Here is a 24,593-nt window from a genome sequence, read left to right as displayed (position 1 = left end):
CCAGTTAATGTGAGGTTATTTTCCTAGTATACTGTAATTGGTTAATGATAAACATGTCCTCTATTCCATTTATCAAAAAACATTATTTTAGACTGATTTTCCCAAGAACATGGTATCAAAGTCCTGGGGCCTCATGTATGAAGTGTGTGTACGCATGTATGGCACAAGATGATTAGTGGCTTATTAGCTAGTTCAGATTGACCAGTGAACGTTTTAAATGGCCCCAGTGTTATAGGGAAACCAAGAGGGACCTAGCGTCACCGGTGCTGTTTTAAGCTTTAACTCTGCTGCAGTCTTTGTAACCAATGCAAGGTAAGTTTATTTATATGACACTTTTCAGTAACAAGACGAGTCAAAGTGCTGTACATGAACAGAGAAACATTACAGATATACATAGGGAAACAAAAGAATAAGCTAAGTAAAACCTTAACTTGACTGCTTTCGTATATTAACAAACATATAGAAATACTTAATTGTTTCTATCAATAATAATAGATAAGCTAAGTATTTTTCTGATCTAAAGTAATTTTATCCAACCTTTTCAAAGCTACAAATAGAAAAACTTCTTTTGTTTCATTGTTTCACTGGAACGACCTTCATCTCTAAAAATTCAAAGCTTAATTGTTTATATTCATAAATCCTAAAGTGGCGGCCATATCCCTCCCATAGTTCAGGCAGCCTTGACATGGGCTGAAACAGCTGCCGAGGTTTTCACAATTTTTCTTCTAATTTTGAACACATTTTCAACATCCTCGACTGACAAAATGGACAGACACACAATCCTCCAGCTGCAAATGTCCTGTCGCACGTGGGGGGGGGGGGGGGGGGGGGGGGGGGTGGTTCCTTCACCCAGTGTTGTTGTTGAGAAAATGTTATCAATTGCATTGGTAGTCCAGCTGACCTGATCCATAATTTATAGTTTGGAAGATATGTAAAGAAGAGAGGCTCCAAAAAAGATTGTTGGAAGGCAGGGAAACGGGGGAGGGAGAGAGAAAAGAAGAGGAGAGAAAAGTGTCTACCTTCACGACAAGCATGAAGAAAAAAAACCATAACTTTTTAGGGGGAGCTGATGGACAGGTCTGGTATTTTGCAGTCATCCCTCAGCTGTCCCAACCTAGCCACCTGGGAGGACCTAATCCATATGTTGTTCATATAAATAAAAGTCCCCTAAACCATAGCTCTCATTTTCAGCAAAGAGCCAATTTCCAAATGTAATAAGCGCTATGACTGCAGTCTGCTATAATTCTGCTCAACTGAAGACTCAGCTATATTATGAGACAAATTATTATTAGTCTAATTATAATAATTGTATCGGGAACTAAATAAGAGCAGGCTCCATGCATGATGGCTGAGGTCTATGTAATTTTTCATAAAATGTCCTGACTCGTTTCTTTACAAATAAGATTCTGCTGCAGGACCAGTGATTGCTTTTTAGGGCTCTTTGTGACTTCTTTTAGGATGTTGCAGTCGGTTCTTAGAAAGAAAATATTTTTAGACTGTTTCCAAACAGTGGAATGGCTGATTTTAAATTATCTCGTGTCATATTTAAATCCTTTACCAGACTCATCAGCTGCTACAGTCTTCTTTTTTTTCAAAAGAGCAGAGTGTTCCTTTGATATCAGCATGGCATTCATTCCCACTTTAACAATCAGGAGCAGGCAAAACTAAATGTCTGAAGTTTGAACGGGGTAAACCTCTTTCCAAATGCTGAGTAATGACGTTCTAATTAGATGGACCTGATGCAAAAAGCCAGTGTGTAACTTTGGCCATTTTCATCGGCAAGAAGTGTGAGGATTTTCTAATGTATTCCTTAATTTAAAAGCATTACATTTTATGGGACATTTTTTGTCACTTTTTTTATTTTTTTCTTGTTTATCTACACTACTAATTAAATGGTAGGACTCACCTTTGTCATTCAATGGCTTTTCTTTATTTGTATGACTTTTAGCATTGCAGAACCATAGTGAACACAATAAAACTATGACTCAAAAGTATATAGAATCATGTATCAAACACAATTGTGAAATAACTCCAAACATCTTGTATATTTTAGCTTTTTCTTAATGTTTTCGCAAAAACCATACAAGCAGTCTTAGGGTGCCCTAGTTTGCTTTAGATTGTACTATACTAAAGCACTGTACTACTGTAGATTTGTTATCAGGATATATTGTTAAAAGTAGTCAGCACCTCAACTTTGAGCAAATCTCACTGGTTTTCCAATTTGCGACAGAAAGGTGCTCTAGTGGCGCCTGCAAAACATGGTGGGTTATTATGTTTTTGTTCGTGCTCACAAAGTAGTTGAAGCATTAGACAAGCAGCCACCTGCCGTCCATTTGTTACCTGTTCATATTCATACCTGATAATATTTCCCTTCTATCTGATGTTGTTTTTTACCTGGGATCAGACCTTTCTACCATTTTCTTAGGGAATCAAACAGCTATGTGCTAGTAGACTTTGAGAAACTGGTTTGAAGCATCTGCTTCTATCTCCTCCTTTACCTCTTTTCATTTGGTATTCAAGACACTTTGGGGGCCTCTGCTGGATCATGTTTGAAGGTTAATTACAGTTGGCTCTAATTGGTTAATGGCTAAGGATAAACCAGGGGTGGCAATAGTATTTCAAAAATAACTTTTTTTGGACTTTTGCATCAGCTGCCAATATATTACTAGTCAATGTGAGAGCAGTGACCATACTGGATCGTACTGAATCAGACTGAAGTCAGGTTTCTCACTTGGACAAATAAACTTGTTTTGTAAATTAAAAGGTCACTCTATTGACTGATCTAAATCTGCCAGTGCATGAATCATTTTGGGCTTTACTATTATTCATGTGTTTGAATCTAAAGTGTTGGAGCATTACTAAAGTCATTTTGGGGACGTCATGGACAGGTAACTCTGGCAACACTTTCTGAAATGTACCTGGTTTTGTGTGTTTACGCTTCTCTTGAACCACGTGTAAAAAAACTTTAGGACAATTTCTTTTCTTATTGTTAAATGTAGACTCCACAGGAAAGTGTTGGTGTTGCTCTGTTAATAAAAGAAAGCCTAATAAAGCTGCCTCTCTTGTCCCTCTCAGGTCGGAAGTTTGTCATCGCCAATGCCAGAGTTGAGAACTGCGCCATCATCTTCTGCAATGACGGTTTCTGTCACTTATGTGGCTACACCCGAGCTGAGATCATGCAGAAACCCTGCACATGCAACTTCCTGTATGGGCCTGACACCAAGAGGCTGGCTATTGCCCAGATGGCACAGGCCCTGCTGGGGTCCGAGGAGAGGAAGGTGGAGATCAACCTGTACAGAAAAGACGGTAGGAGAACAAAAACTATTTGGCTTTGATGTTGCAGATTTTATTTCTGTTGATGCTCTACAGTGCCGAGCTGCTGTGGGCCTCATGACTTAGAGAAGATGAATACAGGGATGACTCTCTGGGATGACGTTTTTATTGTGTGTTCAAATTTGATTCTATTTCTCATCCGTTATGAGGATGGCTATTTCCAAGTATCATTTAAAGAAGATTTGTTCCAAGCCATTGCATTTTTGTTTACCCGTGTAAACACCTGTTTTGTTCAACTAGCATTATTTGAAGTAAACCCAGTCTGTTCTTGACCTAATATATATTAAATATTCATGGAAAAGGAAAGAAACCTCAAAAAAAAAATCTTTGAGGTACTTCTGCCAACGTATCAGCTAGACCAGGATCCGATGACAGAATGCTGGTTGTTCAAATGATAAGTGGCTGTGATGGTGATTAAGAGCTGCCATGGCACTTGAGTCACCAACTCCCTGTGCCATGGCCAGAGCATCTGCCAGACATTTTCCACCTCTAGACAGACACCAGAGCAGTTAGGATGAATAGAAAGGAGGAAGAAGTAAGAGCAAATAAGAATAATAAAAACAGGCAGTAAATCTGCCACAAAGTTTGGAACGAATCTAAGAGCAAAGAAGACATGCTGCCAACTGTATTAAAATAGGTCTGCTTATGAGGAGGTTTTCTGCCAATTCAGGCATTCCCTTGGCATATTTAGCTTTCCAATGTTTATATTGAAGATCTGAGGTGTGTTTTGTACAGAATTAGCTGATATGAATCTGTAGAATTTACACTGCTGAGAAAGATTTAAGCAACACTTTTTAATCAGAGTAGATTATCAAGTGTGGCAAACTGCTGGAATATTGATCTGGTAAATTCAGTTGTAGAGGGCATCTTTAATCAGTGTAAGCTTTTCTGTAGTTAATGACATTAACAAATTAACTAAACATTGAGTCAACCACAAAAACAAGTATGATTCTGCAGGTGGAGGCCTCAGACATTTTTCCCTCCTCATATTTTAGACTGCTTTCCCATAGTTTTTACAGAGTTTGCTCAGGAAGTCCAACTCCACCAGGATGAAACATCAACATGTGTCATGGCCAGAAGGTTTGCTGTGTCTCCCAGCACATTCTCTGGAGCATAAAGGACATTCCATGAGACAGCCAGTTACTCTGGGAGAGGTATACAGGGGCGTCTGAGGTCTTTAACCCATCAGCAGGACCGCTATCCGCTCCTTTGTGCAAGGAGCAACAGGATGAGTTCTGTCAGAGCCCTACAAGGGGACCTCCAGAGGGTCACTGGTGTGAATGTCTCTGACCAAACCCTTAGAAACAGACTTCATGAGGGGGGCCTGAAGGCCCGCTGTCCTCTAGTAGGCACCATCCTTGCTGCTGGCATCATAGAGCTTGACAGGCATTTGTCATAAAGCACTGATTTGGCAGGTTCAGCACTGGTACGCTGTTCTTTTCACAGATGAGAGAAGCTGGAGAAGCTGTGGTGAACGTTCTGCTGCCTGCAACATATATAAGGATGATCGGTTTGGTGGTGGGTCAATGTTGGTCTGGGGAGGCATCTCCATTGAGGGTCCCACAGACTTCTACAGGACCAACAATGGTACTATAACCCGTTATTGGTATCCGAATGAAATACCCACTGTTAGACCCTTCACTGTTGCAGTGGTTTCGGGGTTCTTCCTTTTGTGTCATAATGCCCAGCTTCATGTGGCAAGGAGCTCAGCAATGCCCAGGTATGGATCTGTTAGGAGAAACCCAGGACACCACCTGTCACCTCATAAGCAGTATGTCCTTATTGTCATCAGGCATGCATATAGACACATTGGTTCCACACAAACTACTGAGGACCATTTGGTTGCTGCAATGACATTTCAGGAAATTGGACTAACCTGCTGCATCAGTATATCAGGTTTTCTTTCACTATGGATATACAGGATGCATTTTCCCCAATTAAGATCAGATGTGTTTTCAAAATGTGTTTTTAGGAGTGTAGATGTGTTGTTAATTTTACTGCACTGGCTGGTTAAGCCAAAGAGAATCAGGCAAACGGCATTTCTAACACAGTGTAAAGTAGTCTTGTGTGAATTCACTGTAGTAAAATAGAAGAATCCGATTATATTGGGTGAGTTCTAAATTTTTAACATGTCGAGCTAGAATTAGCTGTAAAATTAGCCAAATTCAGCTCAGTTATAGTTTGTCAACTGGTTTGTTTTGAGGTTTCAGAAACTGCGATCTAATTGTTTAACATGAACCCTTCCAACAAACAAACCTCTGCATTCTACTGGATAACATAGCTGTTAACCAGGGGCTGCTTGGAGGACAAAACTGCTATAGAATTGATTTTTCATTGCAAAAAGGGAAATAAAAGTAAGTAAAATTTTCTTGAAATCAGTGTATTTTTCCTTGATTTGAGCAGCTAAATAAGACTATGGAATGAGTATTTATACTCCTAAAATAAGATTATTATTATTAATCCCATGTTAACTGCGCTGGCTTCCTTTCTGTGAATGGATCTTCCTGTCTCTAGATCATGAATTCAATTGTTCAAACAGTTATGAACTGATTTTCCATAATTTAACATATGTGGATTACGAATTGTGTTTTGGTTATCGTGCTATTTGCAAGTAACATGTTTTCGTGCTGCTGGGCGATCATAAACGGCAGAAAACTGGTTGTAGGTGAGGCCGGCAGTTCCTTGGCCTCTAGGCAGGGGGCGCTCAAGGGGCACTGCTTGTGATCCCAAAGCTGTAGAGAGACAGCAAGTTATCGATGTATAAATAAGTAAAGCACGAAAAAGACTCAAAACATACAGCCAGGACAGGACTGATCAGGGAAGGCGTTCCTCCCTGGCAGTGAGCTCCATTGAGACTGAGAGACTTTTAAAACTGAAGAGGATAAGGAGAACTTTTACCGGAAAATGATCGATATTTTTGTTCAGAAAGAGCGCCGCATGGACTTAATTTATAAGTAGAGATAAGACAGCGATAATTATTCATGTTTTGTTTTCTTAATGAAATGTGCGTAGTGTGGGTTATAGTTTTTAGAATGTGTTACAAATGCAGAAATCCATCATAACTCATAAACTGTTACCAATCAAACGACAAATAATTTAGTTTTATTTTTTTTCCATCAAATAATCAATATTTTTTCCATGTCTCTTGGTGATTTGATTTGGCTCAATCAGTCTCCTTCAGCACTTTGCAATGAGTCTACTCTGTAGAGTGTATATATTTGTAAATCTGACTCTGATGACGTCAGTGCCTCACCAGCTATGAACCCTACCGCACGTCACTGATATGCGGCCTGTTTTCCTGTTGTGTTTCTACATTAATATCTAACTTTTTTACCAACTCAAGACAAATACTAATAAGTAGAAAAATTAATTTACTGTATTTGTGTGTTTAGCACTTTGCTTGTATTGTTTTTTTTATATACTGTGTATGTGTTCTCATATCACTGTTCTGAAGAAGAACCAGCTATTCAGCAGTGCCTGAGTTGAACCGCTTTTCGTGCTCTGGCAACTGCTTTCTGCAGTGGAAAGATGTGACAGTGGTTCAAAAACAGGTGCTGGATCCTGAATACGCTTCAAGTCATGTTGGTGGAAAATGGCCTAATAGACATTTTTTTCTGCACATACAATTCAATTCAATTCAATTTTATTTATATAGCGCCAAATCATGAAACATGTCATCTCAAGGCACTTTACAAAATCAAGTTCAATCATATTATGAATATTAGGGTTATCCTGTGTGGATAACCCTAATATTCCTCACATTGTCTGTGTTGGTGAGAACATCGTAATGCAGTCAGATTAATCAAAATACATAGCTATAATCTGTTAAAATAAGCAGAATAGGATTGTAAATAAAGGCTGTATCTTTATTGCCACAAATGCTACAAACTGCTGCCTGCTGCCAGTTTTTTACATAACGTCTCATTACTTACTCACTGTGACCCCAGTGAGTGCTCTGTCTCAGTCAATGCATACACCAGACACACACACACACACACACACACACTCTCTTTCAGGTAACCCCAGCAGGCCACCTTTAAGCCCTCAGAGACCAGCTGATGGAACACTGTGGACACGCCTCATCCATAATGCACACGGAGAAGAAACACTACGCCCCATCCTCTTGTCCGCTCTGCTCTTCGTAATTTTTTCCGCATCTCTGGCCTCTGCTTGCAACTGCAATATAGAAAAAGAGAATCAAAGAGAAAGAAAATAGAGCAAGTCTCTTGATCCCTACAAGGCAACATAAACATTAAAGAAGTGCATTTGTGGGTGTGTGTGTGCTTTGAGTAAGGAAAGTCCAGCACATACAGTACATACAGATAATGTAGAAAAAGACTAAAGCTAAAACACTGCAGACACACAGGGGTTTTTATTAGCTCATTTATCTTGTGCCAAGTCTGGGCACGGACCTTGGTGATGATAGATCTTCTTTCCTGCTGCTACACTCACTTGTTCAAGTCCTGTTGCTCACCAGGTGAATCAGACATGCTAGCCAAGTCAAATGCAGCAGCACACGTGCACACCTACGACGAGAATGAGAATAAATATTGCTTAGTTATTGGTAAGACTTTCAAACCCACAGTTGAATTTACCAGTTCTTTTGGCCTCTGGGTTTAAACATCCATCCATCCATCCATTTTCTGACCAGCTTAGTCCCTCATGGGGTCACTGGGGGTGCTGGTGCCTATCTCCAGCGTTCACTAGGTGAGAGGCGGGGTTCACCCTGGACAGGTCGCCTGTCTGTCGCAGGGCAACACAGAGACAAACAGGACAAACAACCATTCACGCGCACACTCATACCTAAGGACAATTTGAAGAAGCCAGTTAACCTAACATGTTTTTGAACTGTGGGAGGAAGCCGGAGTAGGGTTTAAACATAAATAAAGTTATTAGTATTTAGTGGCTAGTATTTTATTGTCTTTCAACTGCACATTCACTATGTACATTTGAGCCAAATTATTTGAAATTATTGGTGCAAAGTTATAGGTGTGACAGTTAAATGTCCAGGTCTTAGTTCTGCTTCCTGAATTCTATTCCCTTGATTTTAACACCTCCTTTACATGCTCACCCTTAAGTTTTCTTTTGTAATGAAGTTTAGACAAACGTTCAAGCTGGAAGAAGGGATAGACTTCACTAATCCTAACTCTAAAATGAACATCCAAGCTCATAGACAGTCACAGCTTTCACATCTTCTGCTGGGGTCCGAGCAGTAAAGAACATTTCTAATTTATGTCGATAAATTTTTCTAACTGCCACTTTTTGTCTGTGTGATTGAACTGATCCTATTTGCTGGATTTGCCGGAGGATGACCCAATCCGATAACTGGGAACGTATTGGGTCATCCTTAGATTTGCGGAGTGAAGTGATATGTCAAGTTATTTCAGTTTTGTTTTTCATTGGCTAGAAACACAGCTAATATTTTCTCTGAACTCTTCAAAACATTGTTTTTAAGTTTGTTTCGGTCTCCTTTTCCGTATCAACTCTTGTTGCTCGAGGCCTGGTTTTTGACATTGTTTTAATAATCTTTTTAATTTTATTTTTGTGAATAGATATTTTTGTGGGGTGACTGTGGCTCAGTGGATAGAGTAGTCATCTTGCAACAGAACACTGAGGGGTCGATTCCAGCTACCCCCTGTCACATGTCGCCGTGGCGGCAGGGCACTTACCCCGGGTTGCCTACCAACCTACATTATGGTGTATGAAGGTGTGCACCTTAGTGAGTGCGATTGAGTAAATATTGCTGTGGTCTAAAGCACTTTGAGGGGTCAGAATGACTAACCTGACCCTAGCCAGATGTATTTCGCTCCGCCTAGCTCCACTCATCCATCTGGGACTGATCCATAGGAATGGCGTTTCAGAAGGCTGGGCCTTATCAAAAATCCTTGCATATGATTGGATAAGCCACTTGTCTGTCATCTTTATCGACGTGCTATTTCAACCACTCACACCGAAGCTAAACCGTGATGCTGATGAGAGCGACGCAAGAAAAAACAAAACTTTTTTTTTTTTTTAATTTTTTTTTTTTTTTTTATGTGTTTGCGGCTCAAGTGGCACGCGTTTTATTGACAGTGAGCTAACAGGAAGAGAGGGGGAGACAGACAGCAAAGCGCCGCGGGTCGGAGTTGATCCCGGCTGACCGCGTCGAGTACTAAAGGCCTCCTAATATGGTTACCGCTAACCGCTAACCGCTCCGCCGCGGGCGCACCCCGGAAATCAAAACTTGCCAAATCCGGTCGGTAGAAGGGTGAAAACATTGTTTCCACCAACAAAAGCCTTCAGAGGCGTTCTCTGATGTTCTTTTAATGAAACAATATTAGGTAGATTGGACAACACGGAAGAAATAGCAGCATCAATGTTAACGCTTGCTTCCTCCATGCGAGCCGCCATTGCTATCTGAATCAAAACAGTCTCACGGTCGCTTCTCCACTACGTCACATCTATGAAACTCCAACCCTGCGTCCTGATTGGCTGGACAATAAAATTGGTTGAAGAAATCACTCTCTATGGAAGATGTCCCAGATGGATGTGAGTGAAGCTAGGCGGAGCGAAATCCACATGGCTAGAGTCAGGTTACAGAATGACTGGAAAAGCGCTAAATTCGGTCCATCTATCTATGTTTCTCCAACATGAAGAGTGGAAAGACATGCAGACTTTCTGTGCCAGGTGGCAATGTTAGTTTTAAACAGCAAGAAGCATCTGAGTGTAAGCTATGAAAGTTCTGTGGGAAAAAAAAAACTTGACAGATTTGATTTTAGTTAGGATGAGTCCATGTATTTTCCCTCAAAGAAAATACCGTAAGTGCTTGTCAAGCTGCGTGTTTTCATCTCGACTCAACTGCCAGGCTTTGATAACAGACTTGTTTGGTACTGCTGTGTTTGTTAGAATGTACAGGGGAAACTGCTTCCACAAGAAGGAATAAGTGGGACTTGTCTAATAAATGCGTGTGGACCTGGCTTTTTACCCAAATTGTGCTTGTGTCATTGTCACAATAATTCAACCCAAATGTTATTCCTATAACACTATCGAATACAACTCAGTTGGCCAAAGTGCTTGCCACACCCTGAATAGCTATGAATTTAAAATATAACAAAATAACAGCAAAATCACAATAGAACAAGTAAATAAATAGAACAAAATATGGTCAAATTTAATCCTAGGACCATATCACCCATCCCCAGTGTGGCTTCTAAATTAGGTTGAGATGAAAAACAAAAGGACCCCCTAAGATATAATTTCCACATTAAAGCTGTGTATTCACTAATTCCTCCACGGTAAGGATTTTAAGGGTAATCTCATAAACATGTAGTGCTGCTGAAGCATGAAGATTGATGCTGCTTACACAATTCCTGCCTTTTTTTAGACACAGGCACATCTGTGATCATTTCTAATACTCAAGCAGGAATCAAGAGACTTTTCTGATACTTACAACATTCACAGACAAGGTTAGCTCTGCCGATGTTAGTTAAACCACCTTTCATGTGAGTAATTCAAATCAGCCTGTTAATCACAATAAAAGGCTGCATAGAAATTGGTTGAATGAGTCTAAGATTAGCATCAACGAACCGCATTAAGAGAACAGGAACAAATGGACAGAATAAGATATCACAAATATTTTAGCATTTAATACTTGAAGATGGCTTAAACATAAAATACACTAATGAGATTAAACAAGAGAGAAACGCAGCAACCACATGGATGTTGTTTTACAAATATATAAAACTGTAAGATTCAGAATGGATGATGTCAGTCATGCTCTGTGTCACACTGTTTGATTTGGAGTGGTTTGTTTGTCTTTTCTTTCATTTTCTGTCATAACAGTCCCTGTGGGAGACGATCAGAAGACAAACCAATATCAGAGATGAAGCAGTTGTGTGTTGACTTACCCCCAAGAGTATAAATACTATTAGCTTTATGGCCAGCTTGTACCAAAACAATAAAGATCAGCTGATGACCATTAATTGAATTCTATCCTGCTGACAACCTGCTACACAAAGCACAACATTTGCACAACACTGATTATCTGGGGCATCACGACCACAGCTGCAAACTTAAGCATCAAGTTTTCTAGTTTTCTGACTGATTACGCTGCTGGGCATCATGAAAGCAACTGTCTTTACTGTGATTTTAGAAGACTAGGAGATGTCCATTAGGCTTAGTGGGTGTCCATCCTTAGATAATGCAGTCCCCAGAGGAGCAGGGAGTCCTGTGTGGGATGGGGGTGGAGGGACCTTGATTGCTTAGCAGCAGTATCTAAGCAAAGCACTTAAGAGACCGGGAGGCTCTCTCCAGAGAGGTGAGCACTCTGCGCGATGAATGAGCCCACCTCCACCTAAGAGCACATAATGTGCACACAATCACAGGGAGCACAAGCAGACAGTTGTCGCCCACACAACAACAAATTACATGAAGCTTTAGGACTAAAACAAACCCTGTCCATGGCAGCGATGGACAGCTGTTGGTTCCTTTTTTGTGAAAAAGTTACACTCAGGGGAGGTGGGATGAGGAACAGAGAGGCAGCATCTTCTGTGCGCCACATACTGCTGTGCACAGCTCAGAGTAGTGTGGCGATAGATCCAGCACAATACAATACAACTTTATTTATAAAGCACTTTAAAAAACGACACAGCTGACCAAAGTGCTGAACACCGGTCCAACACTAATAAAATGCAAAAAATCCCCTCTGAAAAATTGCATTGAGATGAAATGGGAAATATTTTAGATTTTCAACCAGACATGATTAAATAATTTCTAGATTGCTTTTAAATCAGTGAAAAAGCCTTTTTCGTTTTGTGCTGATAGGTAGTCACGCAGTAGATGCCAACTTGTATGTATGTACATGTGTACACGTGCACGTAAATATAAGGAATATAACTGGTTGGCGTCTATAAAAGCATCACATGCCTCATAATTGCAGCAAAAGGCAGCAGCAAGACCTGCATGACCTCATGTGCTCTTAAAAGGATTGGTGACATTTATTTGAAGCTCAGCCTGCATTATGATACCTAATGTGACAGGGCTACATCAAAATATAATGACTAAAAGCTATTTTACTCTCCAGTTACTTTCCAGGCTGCCAACAACTGGTTTTAGATCATTATTGTGGGAATGCGTGCCGGCCAAGTGCCACGTAGGACTGCACTGCATTTGAAAGTAGTACCACTATCCACTAATTCCAGCAGTTTGTTTTATAACAAACTGGAGGCGATGATGGAAAGTGGGGAGTTTTGTCACAGCTGGACATGGCTTTGTACCCATGGCTGCTGCTTGGTTTAGCGCAGTGCTTCAGAAACCCGATGCTTTTCAGCAAGTCCACATGGGCACTTTGTGCTTTGCCCCAACTTGGTGCTAATCTGCCATTTGTCATTTCAAATTGTATCTCCAAAAACTAAAACTCTGTAGAAAAACAAGGACTTATTTGTTGTTTTGCACCATGCACACATGTCAAGCAGCCTGTGAACAATTTGCTCTTAAGTGATCTTGACCTGTAGACAGACTTTGCTCAGTTTTTTTTCTTTAGAGTTCAGTTCTCTTCTTATTTTTGTGTTACCCTTTGATACTCTTTGAACCCTAAAGATCTTCTTCTTCATGGTTAAACAACATCTCTGTGGTTCTGGCTTTGCTTCTGAACCACAGAGTAAATCATTTTCTGAAATAAGATTTGATTAGGTACCATCGTCTCTTGGATTTAGAAGGATTTTCATGTTTAAAGCAGTAATTAGTTCATTTGAAGTCATTTTAAAGAGTTTAGGTTGACATCTTGCTTTTGCTGATGTGATCCTTTTTTAAATCTTTTTGAAAAGAGATTGGTAATAAATTCAGTGGTTTGTTCTCCTTTCAGGAGTCTAAGTGCTGCACAGGTATTCAATGAATCAAGCAAAGACTGCTAGAATTTTAGTTTGAGTTTAGCGTCTGTACTTCCTAGCGCTCACAGAAAATGGATACTGAAGCGTCTGTCAACAGCTGTTGTTCATATTCTCTAGCACCGTATTTAACATATACAGGTCTTATTGTGCTTCTCATTTGCAAACTTTCATCCATAACCTTCCTCTGCCGTCTTCCTGCACGTCTCTCAACATATCTGGGCTTCAGGCTGCAGCGGTTCATGCAGCTATCTGACACTGCAAAAGTCTTTTTTTTTTTCATTATTCTTACCCATTCCCAACCACTTCAGGCAAATCTGAATCTGCATTTGGGAAATATGTAAATGTCTCTGTGTCGTCCTTTTTTTTCAGGAGTGCATGTTCAATAAGAAAGAGCCCCAGAAATGCAGGGCTGTGGAAAACCTCCCGTGGTCTAGACATCAGGGGTTCACTCTATTGTGTTTATAGTGGACATTTAGAGCCACTTTTAAAGCTCTTTGGGGATGATGGGTTGATGTTTACATTGAAATACGGAATTATTTTAGCTGAAAATGAATGAAGCAGAGCCACATGAAACTCAGTGGAACAAAGAGCTGCTATTACTGTCACACCTGATATTTTAATGTAGTGAACAGCGCTATAGAATGCAGATTAGTCTGTATTAGTCTGTTTTTCTCAGCACCATTCCTGCTTGGCATCTCACAAATCCTACAATATATGTAGCTCCTTCATGAGCTGAAGTAGCTGTAAAAAGTGACAACTGTATTCACACTGCTGTCTAGAGGGAGAATAGTTAGTATTTACCAATTATGTAACTCTAAATTTTTCATAAATAATGGTCAAAATTACATTTATCTATATACCTGATTGAAATAAATTTTCAACATTTATTTTTCTGCTCACCCTCAACTTTATTTGATTTACTTAGTTATAGTAACATAAACTTCTTTTTGATAATATTCTATGTGATATTCAATGTTTTTCAATTAAAATTGTATTTCCAAACTCATACTAAAGTTTTACCAGTACAGGTGTTCACCAGCACAATAGCTTCTCTAGATAATTATAGTAAAAAATAATGAACAGTTTTCCATCAGATTCAGACACACTTTATTCTGAGATACAATAAAAATCACATTCTTTCCTGGGCTTCATTACAGTTGTCTCATAGCTATTCACATTTGGCCTAATTGAGACTTCCAGTCAACCAGACACCAGTAAAAATGAAAAACATTATGTCAAGTTCTTATATTTTTATAGCAAGTCTAATATGCATGTGCTGTTAAACTGCATCTTTTAAAAAGCTGAGTTCAATTCCCAAACCAGGGCCAGGCCTGATAAGTGCCAGATTTGTAGAATCAAGAAACATTTTATTTAGGAGCCATCTGCAGTGGCAGCGGGGAACACTACAGGTCGGAGTTTACCACAACGATAAACTCTATTTGCCCATGAATCCATCCACGGTCACCTGCCTGCTGCTGCTGGGAGTCCGATTGGTCCGGTTCAAATTCCTTTATCCACTTTTTTTCCTCCAGCAAAGTAAGAAAGTAGTAAATCGATTACCAGATGTTTGTTCGTTGTGCCATTCTCTCCTGTCTTTTTGTAGTTGTCTGACTCCTCTGTTTGCATCAAGTTTGAGTGACATTCACACCTGCCCCTCTAAGCTGCCAGGGGTTGACTTTGAGTAACAGGTATGATAAAATAATCTTATTGTATGGAGAATGGCACCAAAAGTGCTTATTGGCCACGGTAGCAGAGAGCTGCTTCCTAAGGAGCTGTGGTGTTCCCTCATTTGGGGCCAGTGGAGCCTGGCCCCACCAGATGTCGCTGTGGAGCTCTATGTACACAATAATCAGTGGGATAGGATCGTTCTTTATAGAATATTATTGTAAGAAAGACAGATTCCCTTGCCAATAAAATTTTCTTATAAACATCTGTGTCTATATATCTAAGTCTGCCAGAATAGTGACAATCTCAGTAGGCTAAATCCTCTTGAGGGCCTTGATATTGAGGCCTCCCCACCAACGTTTGTTTAAATGATGGACAGCGGAAAATGCAGTGCCCATGCTCAACACACCGTGGGGCACAAATATTATGGTCCCAAGCTCGAATCGTCCAATCAAAATACTGGAATCGCACATGTTATGTTTACGTTCTGCAGGATAGTGTGTGACAATCAAGTGTTGGTTGTCTTTGCTAGCTCATTAAAGGATCGATGTGAATCTTTTCTGTTCAATAAATTAACATTATTAGGGAGCCTTTATTTGTGATTTTATGTATAAAAATTAAATTACATTTAGCTTATATAAATTGGCATTTCTAGTGTGTTGGTTTATGCTAATCTATCTGTTTAATTTAAAATTGATGTCTGTATCAAAAAAAATTTTTATAATAAATTGTTGCTGTTAGTAGGTGTTGAGTTTGTGTGTCCCACTTAACTTATCATGCCAGAGACGCCACTGCTAAGGAGAATCTTTAAGTAACCTGTTAGAGACCAGGATGAAGCCACATTAAAGCCAGAAATACATACACACTCATTTGCCCAGTGGCCTTTAGCATTTTTTCCCACAATGTTGATGGGAGCTGCACCCTAGCTCCCCGTATTGACAAGCCGCCACTACCCATGTGAAACCATGAGATCTCTAAAAGCAGCACATAATGCCCAGATGTAATGAAATTGAAAAACAGAAATTTACCAATATCTATTATGCTTTAAAATGTAATTTCCAAGGCTTCGAGACTCCAATAAACCACAGTCAGAGCCAGTGTCCCCAAATCGAGAATCCATGTTAAAGCAATGAAACATGGCCTAAAAAAAGGCGTATAAATGACTTCTCCTGGAAATCAATAGAATCCAGAACTAAAGAAATCTTAGTCAAGTTCAGAATTCATGAGATACATTGGGCAAAATAGATAATTAAATAAATTGTGAACAGTTAATTAGTCTAGCGAGAACATTCTGCTTGTTTAAAATGAAGTTGCCTATCTTGTACTACATACAGTATGTGGATCAGGGAAGCTCACTGACCACTAAGTGTTGTAAATTAGAGGTCATGTTTACAGTGAAAAGCGCTTTTCTCTGTTTCCTTTGTTCTTTTATTTGAAGTAAAGCAAACAGAAGTTAAATTGTATCTTGATGATCGAAGATGTCCATATGGTGCAAAAGATTTTACAGGATGAACGCTGTGCAGCTAAACTATATTAACTTTTAAAACCAGAGGATGTCTGTCACCATTCAAGGTTTTTAATAAAGAAAGTCTGTGAGTTGTGCCCTAAGGGAGCAATGACCAGCCACCGCAGCAGAGTTTCTCTTCTTAACTTTAAATCTGTTGAAGATCCACCATCATTGTGCTTGTTTAGTTTGTGACTTAGATCATTAGTTGTTTGAAACCCTACAATATTACTTTGAGTTACTATTTATCCCCTATTGGACCATAGACTACTGTAAACACACAATTAAGAGTAAAAATGTAGTATTACAATACAGAAAATATCAGCTGTAAATTGGTATTAAACTGATTATTAAATCCTTTAGTATTAATGTAAAAAAAATAAATAAATAAAATAAAACAGTTCAAACTGCTCAGCACAGTCTATCCACAAAACTCTACTAGCTCACTGCCAAGGCTCATTTAGGGTTATTTTTCTTTTTACCCTGATAATTTTTTTTTTTTTTTTGCAAATAGATCCTGTAATGGAGGCCGATGTTTAACAGCTTTAACCGCTCTTTTGTTGTTTTGGCTACAATTTAATTTCTGTTTTTGCTAAACTTTAACATTTTATGTTGTAATAACCAACATGGTTGGTAAAAATATTTGATTGTTTTATTTATCAAACTGGGAGTAATGAACAAATACACCACGTAATCGTAGGCTTATTAATGAAAATAAATAAATACATAAATAAAAACTATCCGGATTAAAAAATGCCAGACATGTAAAAAACAGAAAAAAACAACTTTACAACAAAACTAGTAACCTTTTTTTCTTCTTTCCAAAGTGGGATAAACTCAGGTTGGCTGCTGCTGCATAGCTCAGCGGTTTTTGGCATTGTGGGATTGGTCTTTTTGTTGTTGATGTTTTTTCAGTGGAAGTCTGCAGGGCCTTTCTCTGCCGTTGCACAGCCCAGGGAAATGGATTGAATCCTTATCTGGGTCCTTGGACCTGTTTCTCTCTTTCCTTTGTCAGAGTCTAATGAAAATGGAGCCACATCAGCTTTCCCCTCCGGACTCTTTCATCTACACTCTGCATAGATTTTCCATTCAGCAGTACTTTCCTGTTTTTTATTTAAGGTTTGCACTCTAATGTTTACAATATTTGTGATTTCTTTAGGTTATTTTGTCCCAGGCTGACACATTTTTCAAGTTATGGGGACGTTTGAACTCTGGCAACACCTTTGCAGCCACTGAAAAGCCAAACTTTAAAGTTCTAAGTTGAGTACGCTTCAAGTCTTTTTTTCAGAGACAGGACAAACTGTGACTACTGATGACTCTATCACAGCACTGTGTAGGATGGGTTTCCAAATGGGTTTGTTACAGGCTTCCACATCGAGCCATTTATCAGTCTGCATACTCCCTGGGATAACTCCCACTGTTCGCTCCGACAGAATTCACATTAAATGCGGCTGTTCAAAGTGATTGCTTTTCATCTAAGGCTTTATTCTCTTTCCCATTTGAGGTTGTTAGAAGTGGACATTTTTTTCACTTTTTTTTTACCCATGGACACCTAGACAGGCCTTACTGCAGTGTTGGACTACAGTTGGTGGAATAGATAAAGATGTGCTGTTAACCTTCCAGGTCTGTGTGCATGTGTGAGTTTTGGGTGCTTTTTTTTTTTTGTTTTGTTTTTTGCATGCTTGCCAGCTTATTTAATTTTCCACTTTAGAAATTACTACATGTACATTGATATTTTACTGAAGTTCTAATGCTTCCTCTGAAATGCTGTAAACTAATCTGCCCTGAAAAAGGATCCGACTCCATGATACCAACTGTTGGGAATGAGGGCATAATAAATCACCATTTAGCCATGTTTAGACTTTGAATACAAATCCAATCCCATTTAATGTTATTGCAGTGACATTTCTCTGAGCAATTCAGAGGCAGGAAGAGAGCAAATGGCACACGAGTGAATCTCAGATATTGAGTACTACTTGTTTTCCTGTAATATTGGGACTTAATGGAAAAGAAGAGTCAGAGAGCTGTGGAAAAACAACAAGACAGACAGAGACGCCACAGTTTTATTTTACTGAACCACAGCCTCAAAAAATTCACAGTTTACCAGTCAATCTACGTTCCTCGCCTCATCTATAGTCACGAGCTTTGGGTCATTACCGAAAGAACGAGATCCCGGATACAAGCGGCTGAAATGAGTTTTCTCCGTAGTGTGTCTGGGCTCTCCCTTAGAGATGGGGTGAGGAGCTCAGTCATCCAGGGAGGACTCAGAGTAGAGCCGCTGCTCCTCCACGTCGAGAGGAGCCAGTTGAGGTGGCTCAGTCATCTGGTCAGGATGCCTCCTGGACGCCTCCCTGGTGAGGTGTTCCGGGCACGTCCCACCAGGAGGAGACCCAGAGGGAGACCCAGGACACGCTGGAGGGACTATGTCTCTCTGCTGGCCTGGGAACGCCTTGGGATTCCCCCGGAGGAGCTGGCCCAAGTGGCTGAGGAGAGGGACGTCTGGGCCTCCCTACTTATAGTAGAGTGTAACAACTCCAGATAAACACCAAGGTAAACCACAGTCAATGAATACAGGAGTCTGGGTAGAGATTAACTTTTACTCTCTGCTACTTCAGTTGACAAGTGGTGAAAAGACGTTGCTCGAACAAACCCCCCCCCCCCCCAACACAGAGGCAGTAGGAAGTGACGTCACCAGCAAGATGACCTTCAAAATAAAATCCTCTCAAATAGCCCTACTCTTTTTACTACTATTTGTGACCCAAAACACATATATATGTTAATCATTCTAAGTAAAAACAATAAACTTAATGCCCTAAAGGCAACACACTACTGAAGCTGCTACCCCCACGACCCGACCCCTGATAAGCAGAAGAGGATGGATGGATGGATGGACATCCTCCAAAAAATACATCTGGTTCTTTTTTTAACAGTTTTCATAATCTTTTATGAGTTGTCCATTATTGTACCTCCTAACTTGCATGATTGTCGTTTGAAAAGACTACAAGGGATTTTATTTAACTGTAAATCATGTCAGGTAAACCTGAAATTATTAATATCCCAGGCTGATATACATGTTTAATAATTTTTTGAAAGGAATATTAGTTTCATAACAATAATCTCATTTACAATTTCTAAGAAATGGCTAAAATGATCGATGCACTTCTCAATCATCAATAGGGCTTGGGCGTCATGACGTAATTACTTTGCGTGGCCGCCATATTGAAAGCCTCCGCCGCCGCTACTCAGACTACTGCCTATGACTACCGCGTACTGTACTCCCTCTCTCACCCGTGTTTTAATTTGATTAATTTTACCTTAACTTGATTTCAACCATGGTAAACCGTTGCTGTGTTGTGGGCTGTAACAGCGCAACACATGATCGCCATGGGAAAAACATAGAAACAGATTAATTTTCCACCGCTTTCCTGCCTGGAGGCGCAACCACGGAGAACAAGTGTCTGAGATAACAAAGAGTTGTCGGCTCGCTTGGATCGCGGCTTTAAGACTATCGATCATAACTTTCCACAGTATCCCGATGTCAATGAGAGTGTGTTCACTCCATTTTCATTCTGGTAAGTTAAAGATGCACGGTTTTATTCTATAGCCTACATTGTTTCTTTCCTTCAGCCGCGACACCACTTACATGCACATAAATACTAAAACGGCAGCGGGTAAAGGCTCAAATACGTGAGAAACCCGGAGGGTTTAGGGAGGGTTGTCAGTTAACGTTACTAACTAAACCTTTGAAACACATAGCAGCTAGTTAAAAGTACATTACATGCGCGAGTGGTTGTTAGCACTAACGGTTAGCAGGTGTCAGAGCTTGTCTGAGCACAGCTTACCTTTGTACGAGTTACTGTGTTCCCACTGTTTGCTGGATTTATGATCTGCCGCTCCTGAACCCATCCATTCATGAACTGCACATGAGACTCCAAGGATTTGTAGCTTCAGAACTGTTCTGAAGTCTAGGCGCTCACACCACAAACTAGGTAGCCGAAGACTCTGATATGCAAAACAGTGGCAGCAAGTCGTCGTCGGCGCTCCACTCATTGTTTGGAACTTCATATGGATCCAAATTATTAATAATGCTGATTTTGTCAACATACCGGTCCCTGGCTTCTGTATTTAATGTGTCCCGGTGAATTTCAGATCCTTTTCGGGATTTTAACATCTTTTTTCTATCTATTCTTTCTCAACTCTACTTCTACGTCTCTTCGTTCAACAACGTTATGTCAGAGGTATTTTAACGCTCGCGTTGCCATCAACATGGCCGCCACATCCCACAATGCAACGCGGATCCCAAGCCCTATTGAAAAAAAAAAAACTTTAGAAGAACTGCAGCAGTCAAGACCTTTTCATTCCTGACCAGTTTTCGGCGAATTCTGGCAGTTTATCTTTGGAGATGAGCCGCAAGTGTTTGAAGTTACAAAACCTGCTTGCCATCACTCGGATCTTTGGCTCCATCCACAGCTTCATAGCAGATATGAGTCAGGACAGTGGGGTCACTCCAAAGCATTAACAGGATTTCCTGTCAAAAGATAAATCCTTGTGAAATAAAACAACTATTCTAATAATAATAATAATAATAATAATAATAATAATAATACACTATATTTTTCATCATTTGTAAGCTTGTATTCATTTTGTTTTTAGTTTAGTTGATTCTTAAATTTGGCAGCAGAGTAATTTAACAAAAAAAAAGAGCCTGGCACTGGGTGAAACCCACAATTGGTCAACTCACCAGTGACTACAGATGAACTGATAATAATGCTACAAAACCATGGCTGTCATGTTTAAGCAAGATAAGACTCTTGAGCTCAGAACTATGGGAACAGTGGGTATGTTTGAACGGTTTATTTCAATGTCTTTTGTAACGATTGTTCAGGATTCAATAAGTCCCTAAGGAGGAGAGGTAGGTGGTTAATGATGAGTTTTTGATAACAGGTGACTGATGAAGAAAGTGTTCGATGGATTTTACTGGTAGTAGATGGAGTCAGGTTCCATGAGAGGGGGGGGGGGGGTGTGTGTGCAAAGGGTAAGTATTTCAGCATTCACAACAATAAACAGTGGGTCCAATTGTTTTTAATCTGGTAAACCACCTTCTTTTATGCTCGTCATGATGAGCCTCATTGAGCTTCAGCTGGTGGAGCAATGCCTGCCAGTTACAGCCTGCAGCAGAGAGAGAGAGAGAGAGAGAGAGAGAGAGAGAGAGAGAGAGAGAGAGAGCACAAACACCCAAACCTGCACCCTGCCCAGTGCATGTGACACCAGCAATTTCTTAGTGATCTATTTGAGCAAATCTAAAAACTGTGGCATCCCCGTGGGACATACAGTATTTTATTGATGTTTTCAGCCAAGCCATTCCCCCTGCAACCTACAGAGAAGCTATAGAGGGTCCCTGACTCTGGCTCCATCCTCAACTTCTTTTTTTATTTCATGTTTATATTGCCCCTTTATTATGCCGGTTGGGAGGTGGAGAAGGACAGAAAAAGAAGATGGATCTTGGTAATGCAATATAAGGCAGAGAAGTATCCTAAAGGCAAATATTACCGATACTGTAACATTTGGTCACTTTGAAAGCTGTAAAATAACTCTGGGTACTCCTACTTACCAATTTTCAGACGTATAGAAAAATATTTAACAGCTGTGAGAGGTTTTGATAATGTTGTGTACTTTAACTAAAAAAATTTGAGCAAAAACACGAGGTCATCATTAGCCTTGCAGGCCAGACTGACTTATGCCATAAACTCCACATATCAGACTGGAAAGCAGCGGGAGCCCCATTTCTAAGGCAGGACCGGGCAGGACTAATAGGGTCAGCGGAAACAAATTAGAAACAATCAGATAACTGGAGATATGACATAAACTTTGTTTGCATCAGTTTTAGCTCTTAGAGCAGCCAGTTATTGAGCTTTTAAATATATATCCAGCTCATTCACAACATATTAAAAGGCATCATTAAAACATTGCTCCATTGTGGCTAACATCTTGACTAATATGGTTACAGAAAGGTGCTGCTGCATTATGGGTAATTCTGCCGCTAAGAGTGACGCATCGTAAACTCCTGGGCTGTGATTGGTGGAAAAAGCTTGCTCAGACTGACAAGCTATGTTTTTAGTAAACACAGTGTTAGTTAGTCTGGCTGTTCAGGCTAAGTCACCACAGAGCGCTAAATGCCTCTGGTTGGTATAAATCAAAAATATAAAAGCATAGTCATACCATAAACATCAACAAGTCTGTGGCTGCTGTTTCTGCTACAGTATTTTGACTGCTGATTACTCTACTTTCTGCACTACCCCATAAAAACAGCTTTTTATTTGATATTGTGGGGTTGCAGTTTCACTCGACATTCCCCCGACAAAGTCTTAAGAAACCGTAGAGTCTGCATTCCCACATAATCACTCATCATTCTTTCACTTCTGTAACAACATAACCAGGGCTTAGTGCTAGAGTATTTTCATAACAAACACTGCTTGATTTATCTGAAGATGAGTATAATGTTTTAACCACCCTACTAGTCTGTTAGTTCATGACTAAAGTAAACACAGGGACTCTACATTGTCTGAAGGAAGAGTTTTGAATTTCATCTCAGTATTTCCCAAACTTTATAACGATCGAAAATGGTGACAATGGAACCATTTAGATTTTCAGAGTTTATTCTGAGTAGAGTTTAACATTCCCTGCTTTCTTAATCACATACTGTCTTGTGCCAGTGCCTCCGTTCTCTCTACTAGGCCCATCTCAGTCCCCAGGCTTTATAAAAGTATAAGTATAAAAAAATAATTCTACAGAAAGAAATTTGACCTTTTGTCTGAATAAAAGAACACATACATTTTTATTAGATTCTCATGTGATTTGGAGTAACCACTGACAGGGCTCGGTGTAATTTAAACTAGGGGGAAATAATTAATCTCTGCATATTAGACACAATTCTTTCACCTATACATTTGATCTTAGTATACCTTTAAAGGTCATTAATGCTCCGTCAGATCATATAGTTTATTTTAACATGGATATTTTGGACTTTTAAATGAAATACCTACCAGAAGGACTTGTGAATTTTCCAACTAAGCAATATGCTTTATTTTGATTGGACTTTTTTTCACTTGGTTCCAGGTTTTGAGGGGGGGGGGGGGGGGGGGGTTTGTTGTCTCATCTTTGAAATGGTTCAGTCATTATTTGGCTGTGTTGTTTCCAGTTTAATTAAAATCATTTTGGAATTTGCAGTCTGTAGTCAGTCTTGTTCCCAGTTTTTCTCTGTCACTCCTGGCTCTGATTTTTCTCACTGATTTCTCAGTCAGATAATTTCCCTTATTTTCAAATCCCTACATTGTTCTAGTTATGGTCTTATTAGCTGTGGAAGTTAATTGATTCCTCCTTACCCGGCTGTTTTTGCAGTGTCTGCATTCAGTTTGAATTCCCCTACAGTTTGAACTGAAGTTTAGGTCCCTTAAGAGCAATTAATCTGATATTAGTGATGGGTACTATGTTCATATCAGTGTGCATATGCACACAGCTTCCCTTCCTATCAGTTAACTGAATATGACGTCATGGTTGTATATCATTTCTGGTGTGTGTGTTTGCAGAGTCAGAAAGTGAAAAGCCCTCTATCTCTAATTGTGTGTGAAATGAGATCCTTTAATGTGCTGCATGACTCTTGCATTTTTATATTGGACGTTTTTCTCATTTCTTTCAATGATGAGTCTCCAAATGACTCACATTTTCATGTCTAGAAAATAACTTGCCTGTGGGGCTTTGTTGCTTTTGTCACTTATTTGTATGTCTTACTTGCAACGTGGAAACATTAGATAATAATTTAGTTACACTCTGACAGACAGGCGACCTGTCCAGGGTGTACCCCGCCTCTCGCCCGGTGAACGCTGGAGATAGGCACCAGCGACCCCCGCGACCCCATGAGGGATAAAGCGGTTTGGAAAATGGATGGATGGATTTTGGTTTCACTGTTAAAGATTATTCAAAGGCGTTAAAAAATCACCCTTCTGTTGCAGCAGCAGCATTCCTTACTGAATTAAAATTGGAATTGGAATCAACTTCATTCGTCAACTTTGTGGGTACAATCATGGTATGTAATTTCAGATTCATGCACAAAACAGGCAGACAAGTAACAGCGAGCAGAACGGCAAACTACAATCTACAACAAATCGATAAAACTTTATTTGAGGAAAAGTTAAGAACATGGGCAGTATGTACAGGAGAGTATTTGT

The 24,593-nt window shown here is 39.8% G+C and overlaps 1 protein-coding gene across 1 annotated transcript in view; it reads left to right on the top strand.

Annotated features, from left to right (window-relative positions):
- Nucleotides 1–24,593, top strand: part of kcnh2b (potassium voltage-gated channel, subfamily H (eag-related), member 2b) — a 310,074-nt gene that overhangs the window by 45,483 nt on the left and 239,998 nt on the right. The window contains exon 3 of the mRNA XM_036125763.1: nt 3,076–3,306. Coding sequence (XP_035981656.1) covers nt 3,076–3,306 — 231 coding nt within the window. The remainder of the gene's footprint in view (nt 1–3,075; nt 3,307–24,593) is intronic.

The sequence above is a fragment of the Fundulus heteroclitus genome, chromosome 21 (assembly GCF_011125445.2).
Source record: "Fundulus heteroclitus isolate FHET01 chromosome 21, MU-UCD_Fhet_4.1, whole genome shotgun sequence".
Taxonomy (NCBI): Eukaryota; Metazoa; Chordata; class Actinopteri; order Cyprinodontiformes; family Fundulidae; genus Fundulus; species Fundulus heteroclitus.
Note: the sequence above shows the minus strand (reverse complement) of the source record. Positions and strands in the feature narration are given on the sequence as shown.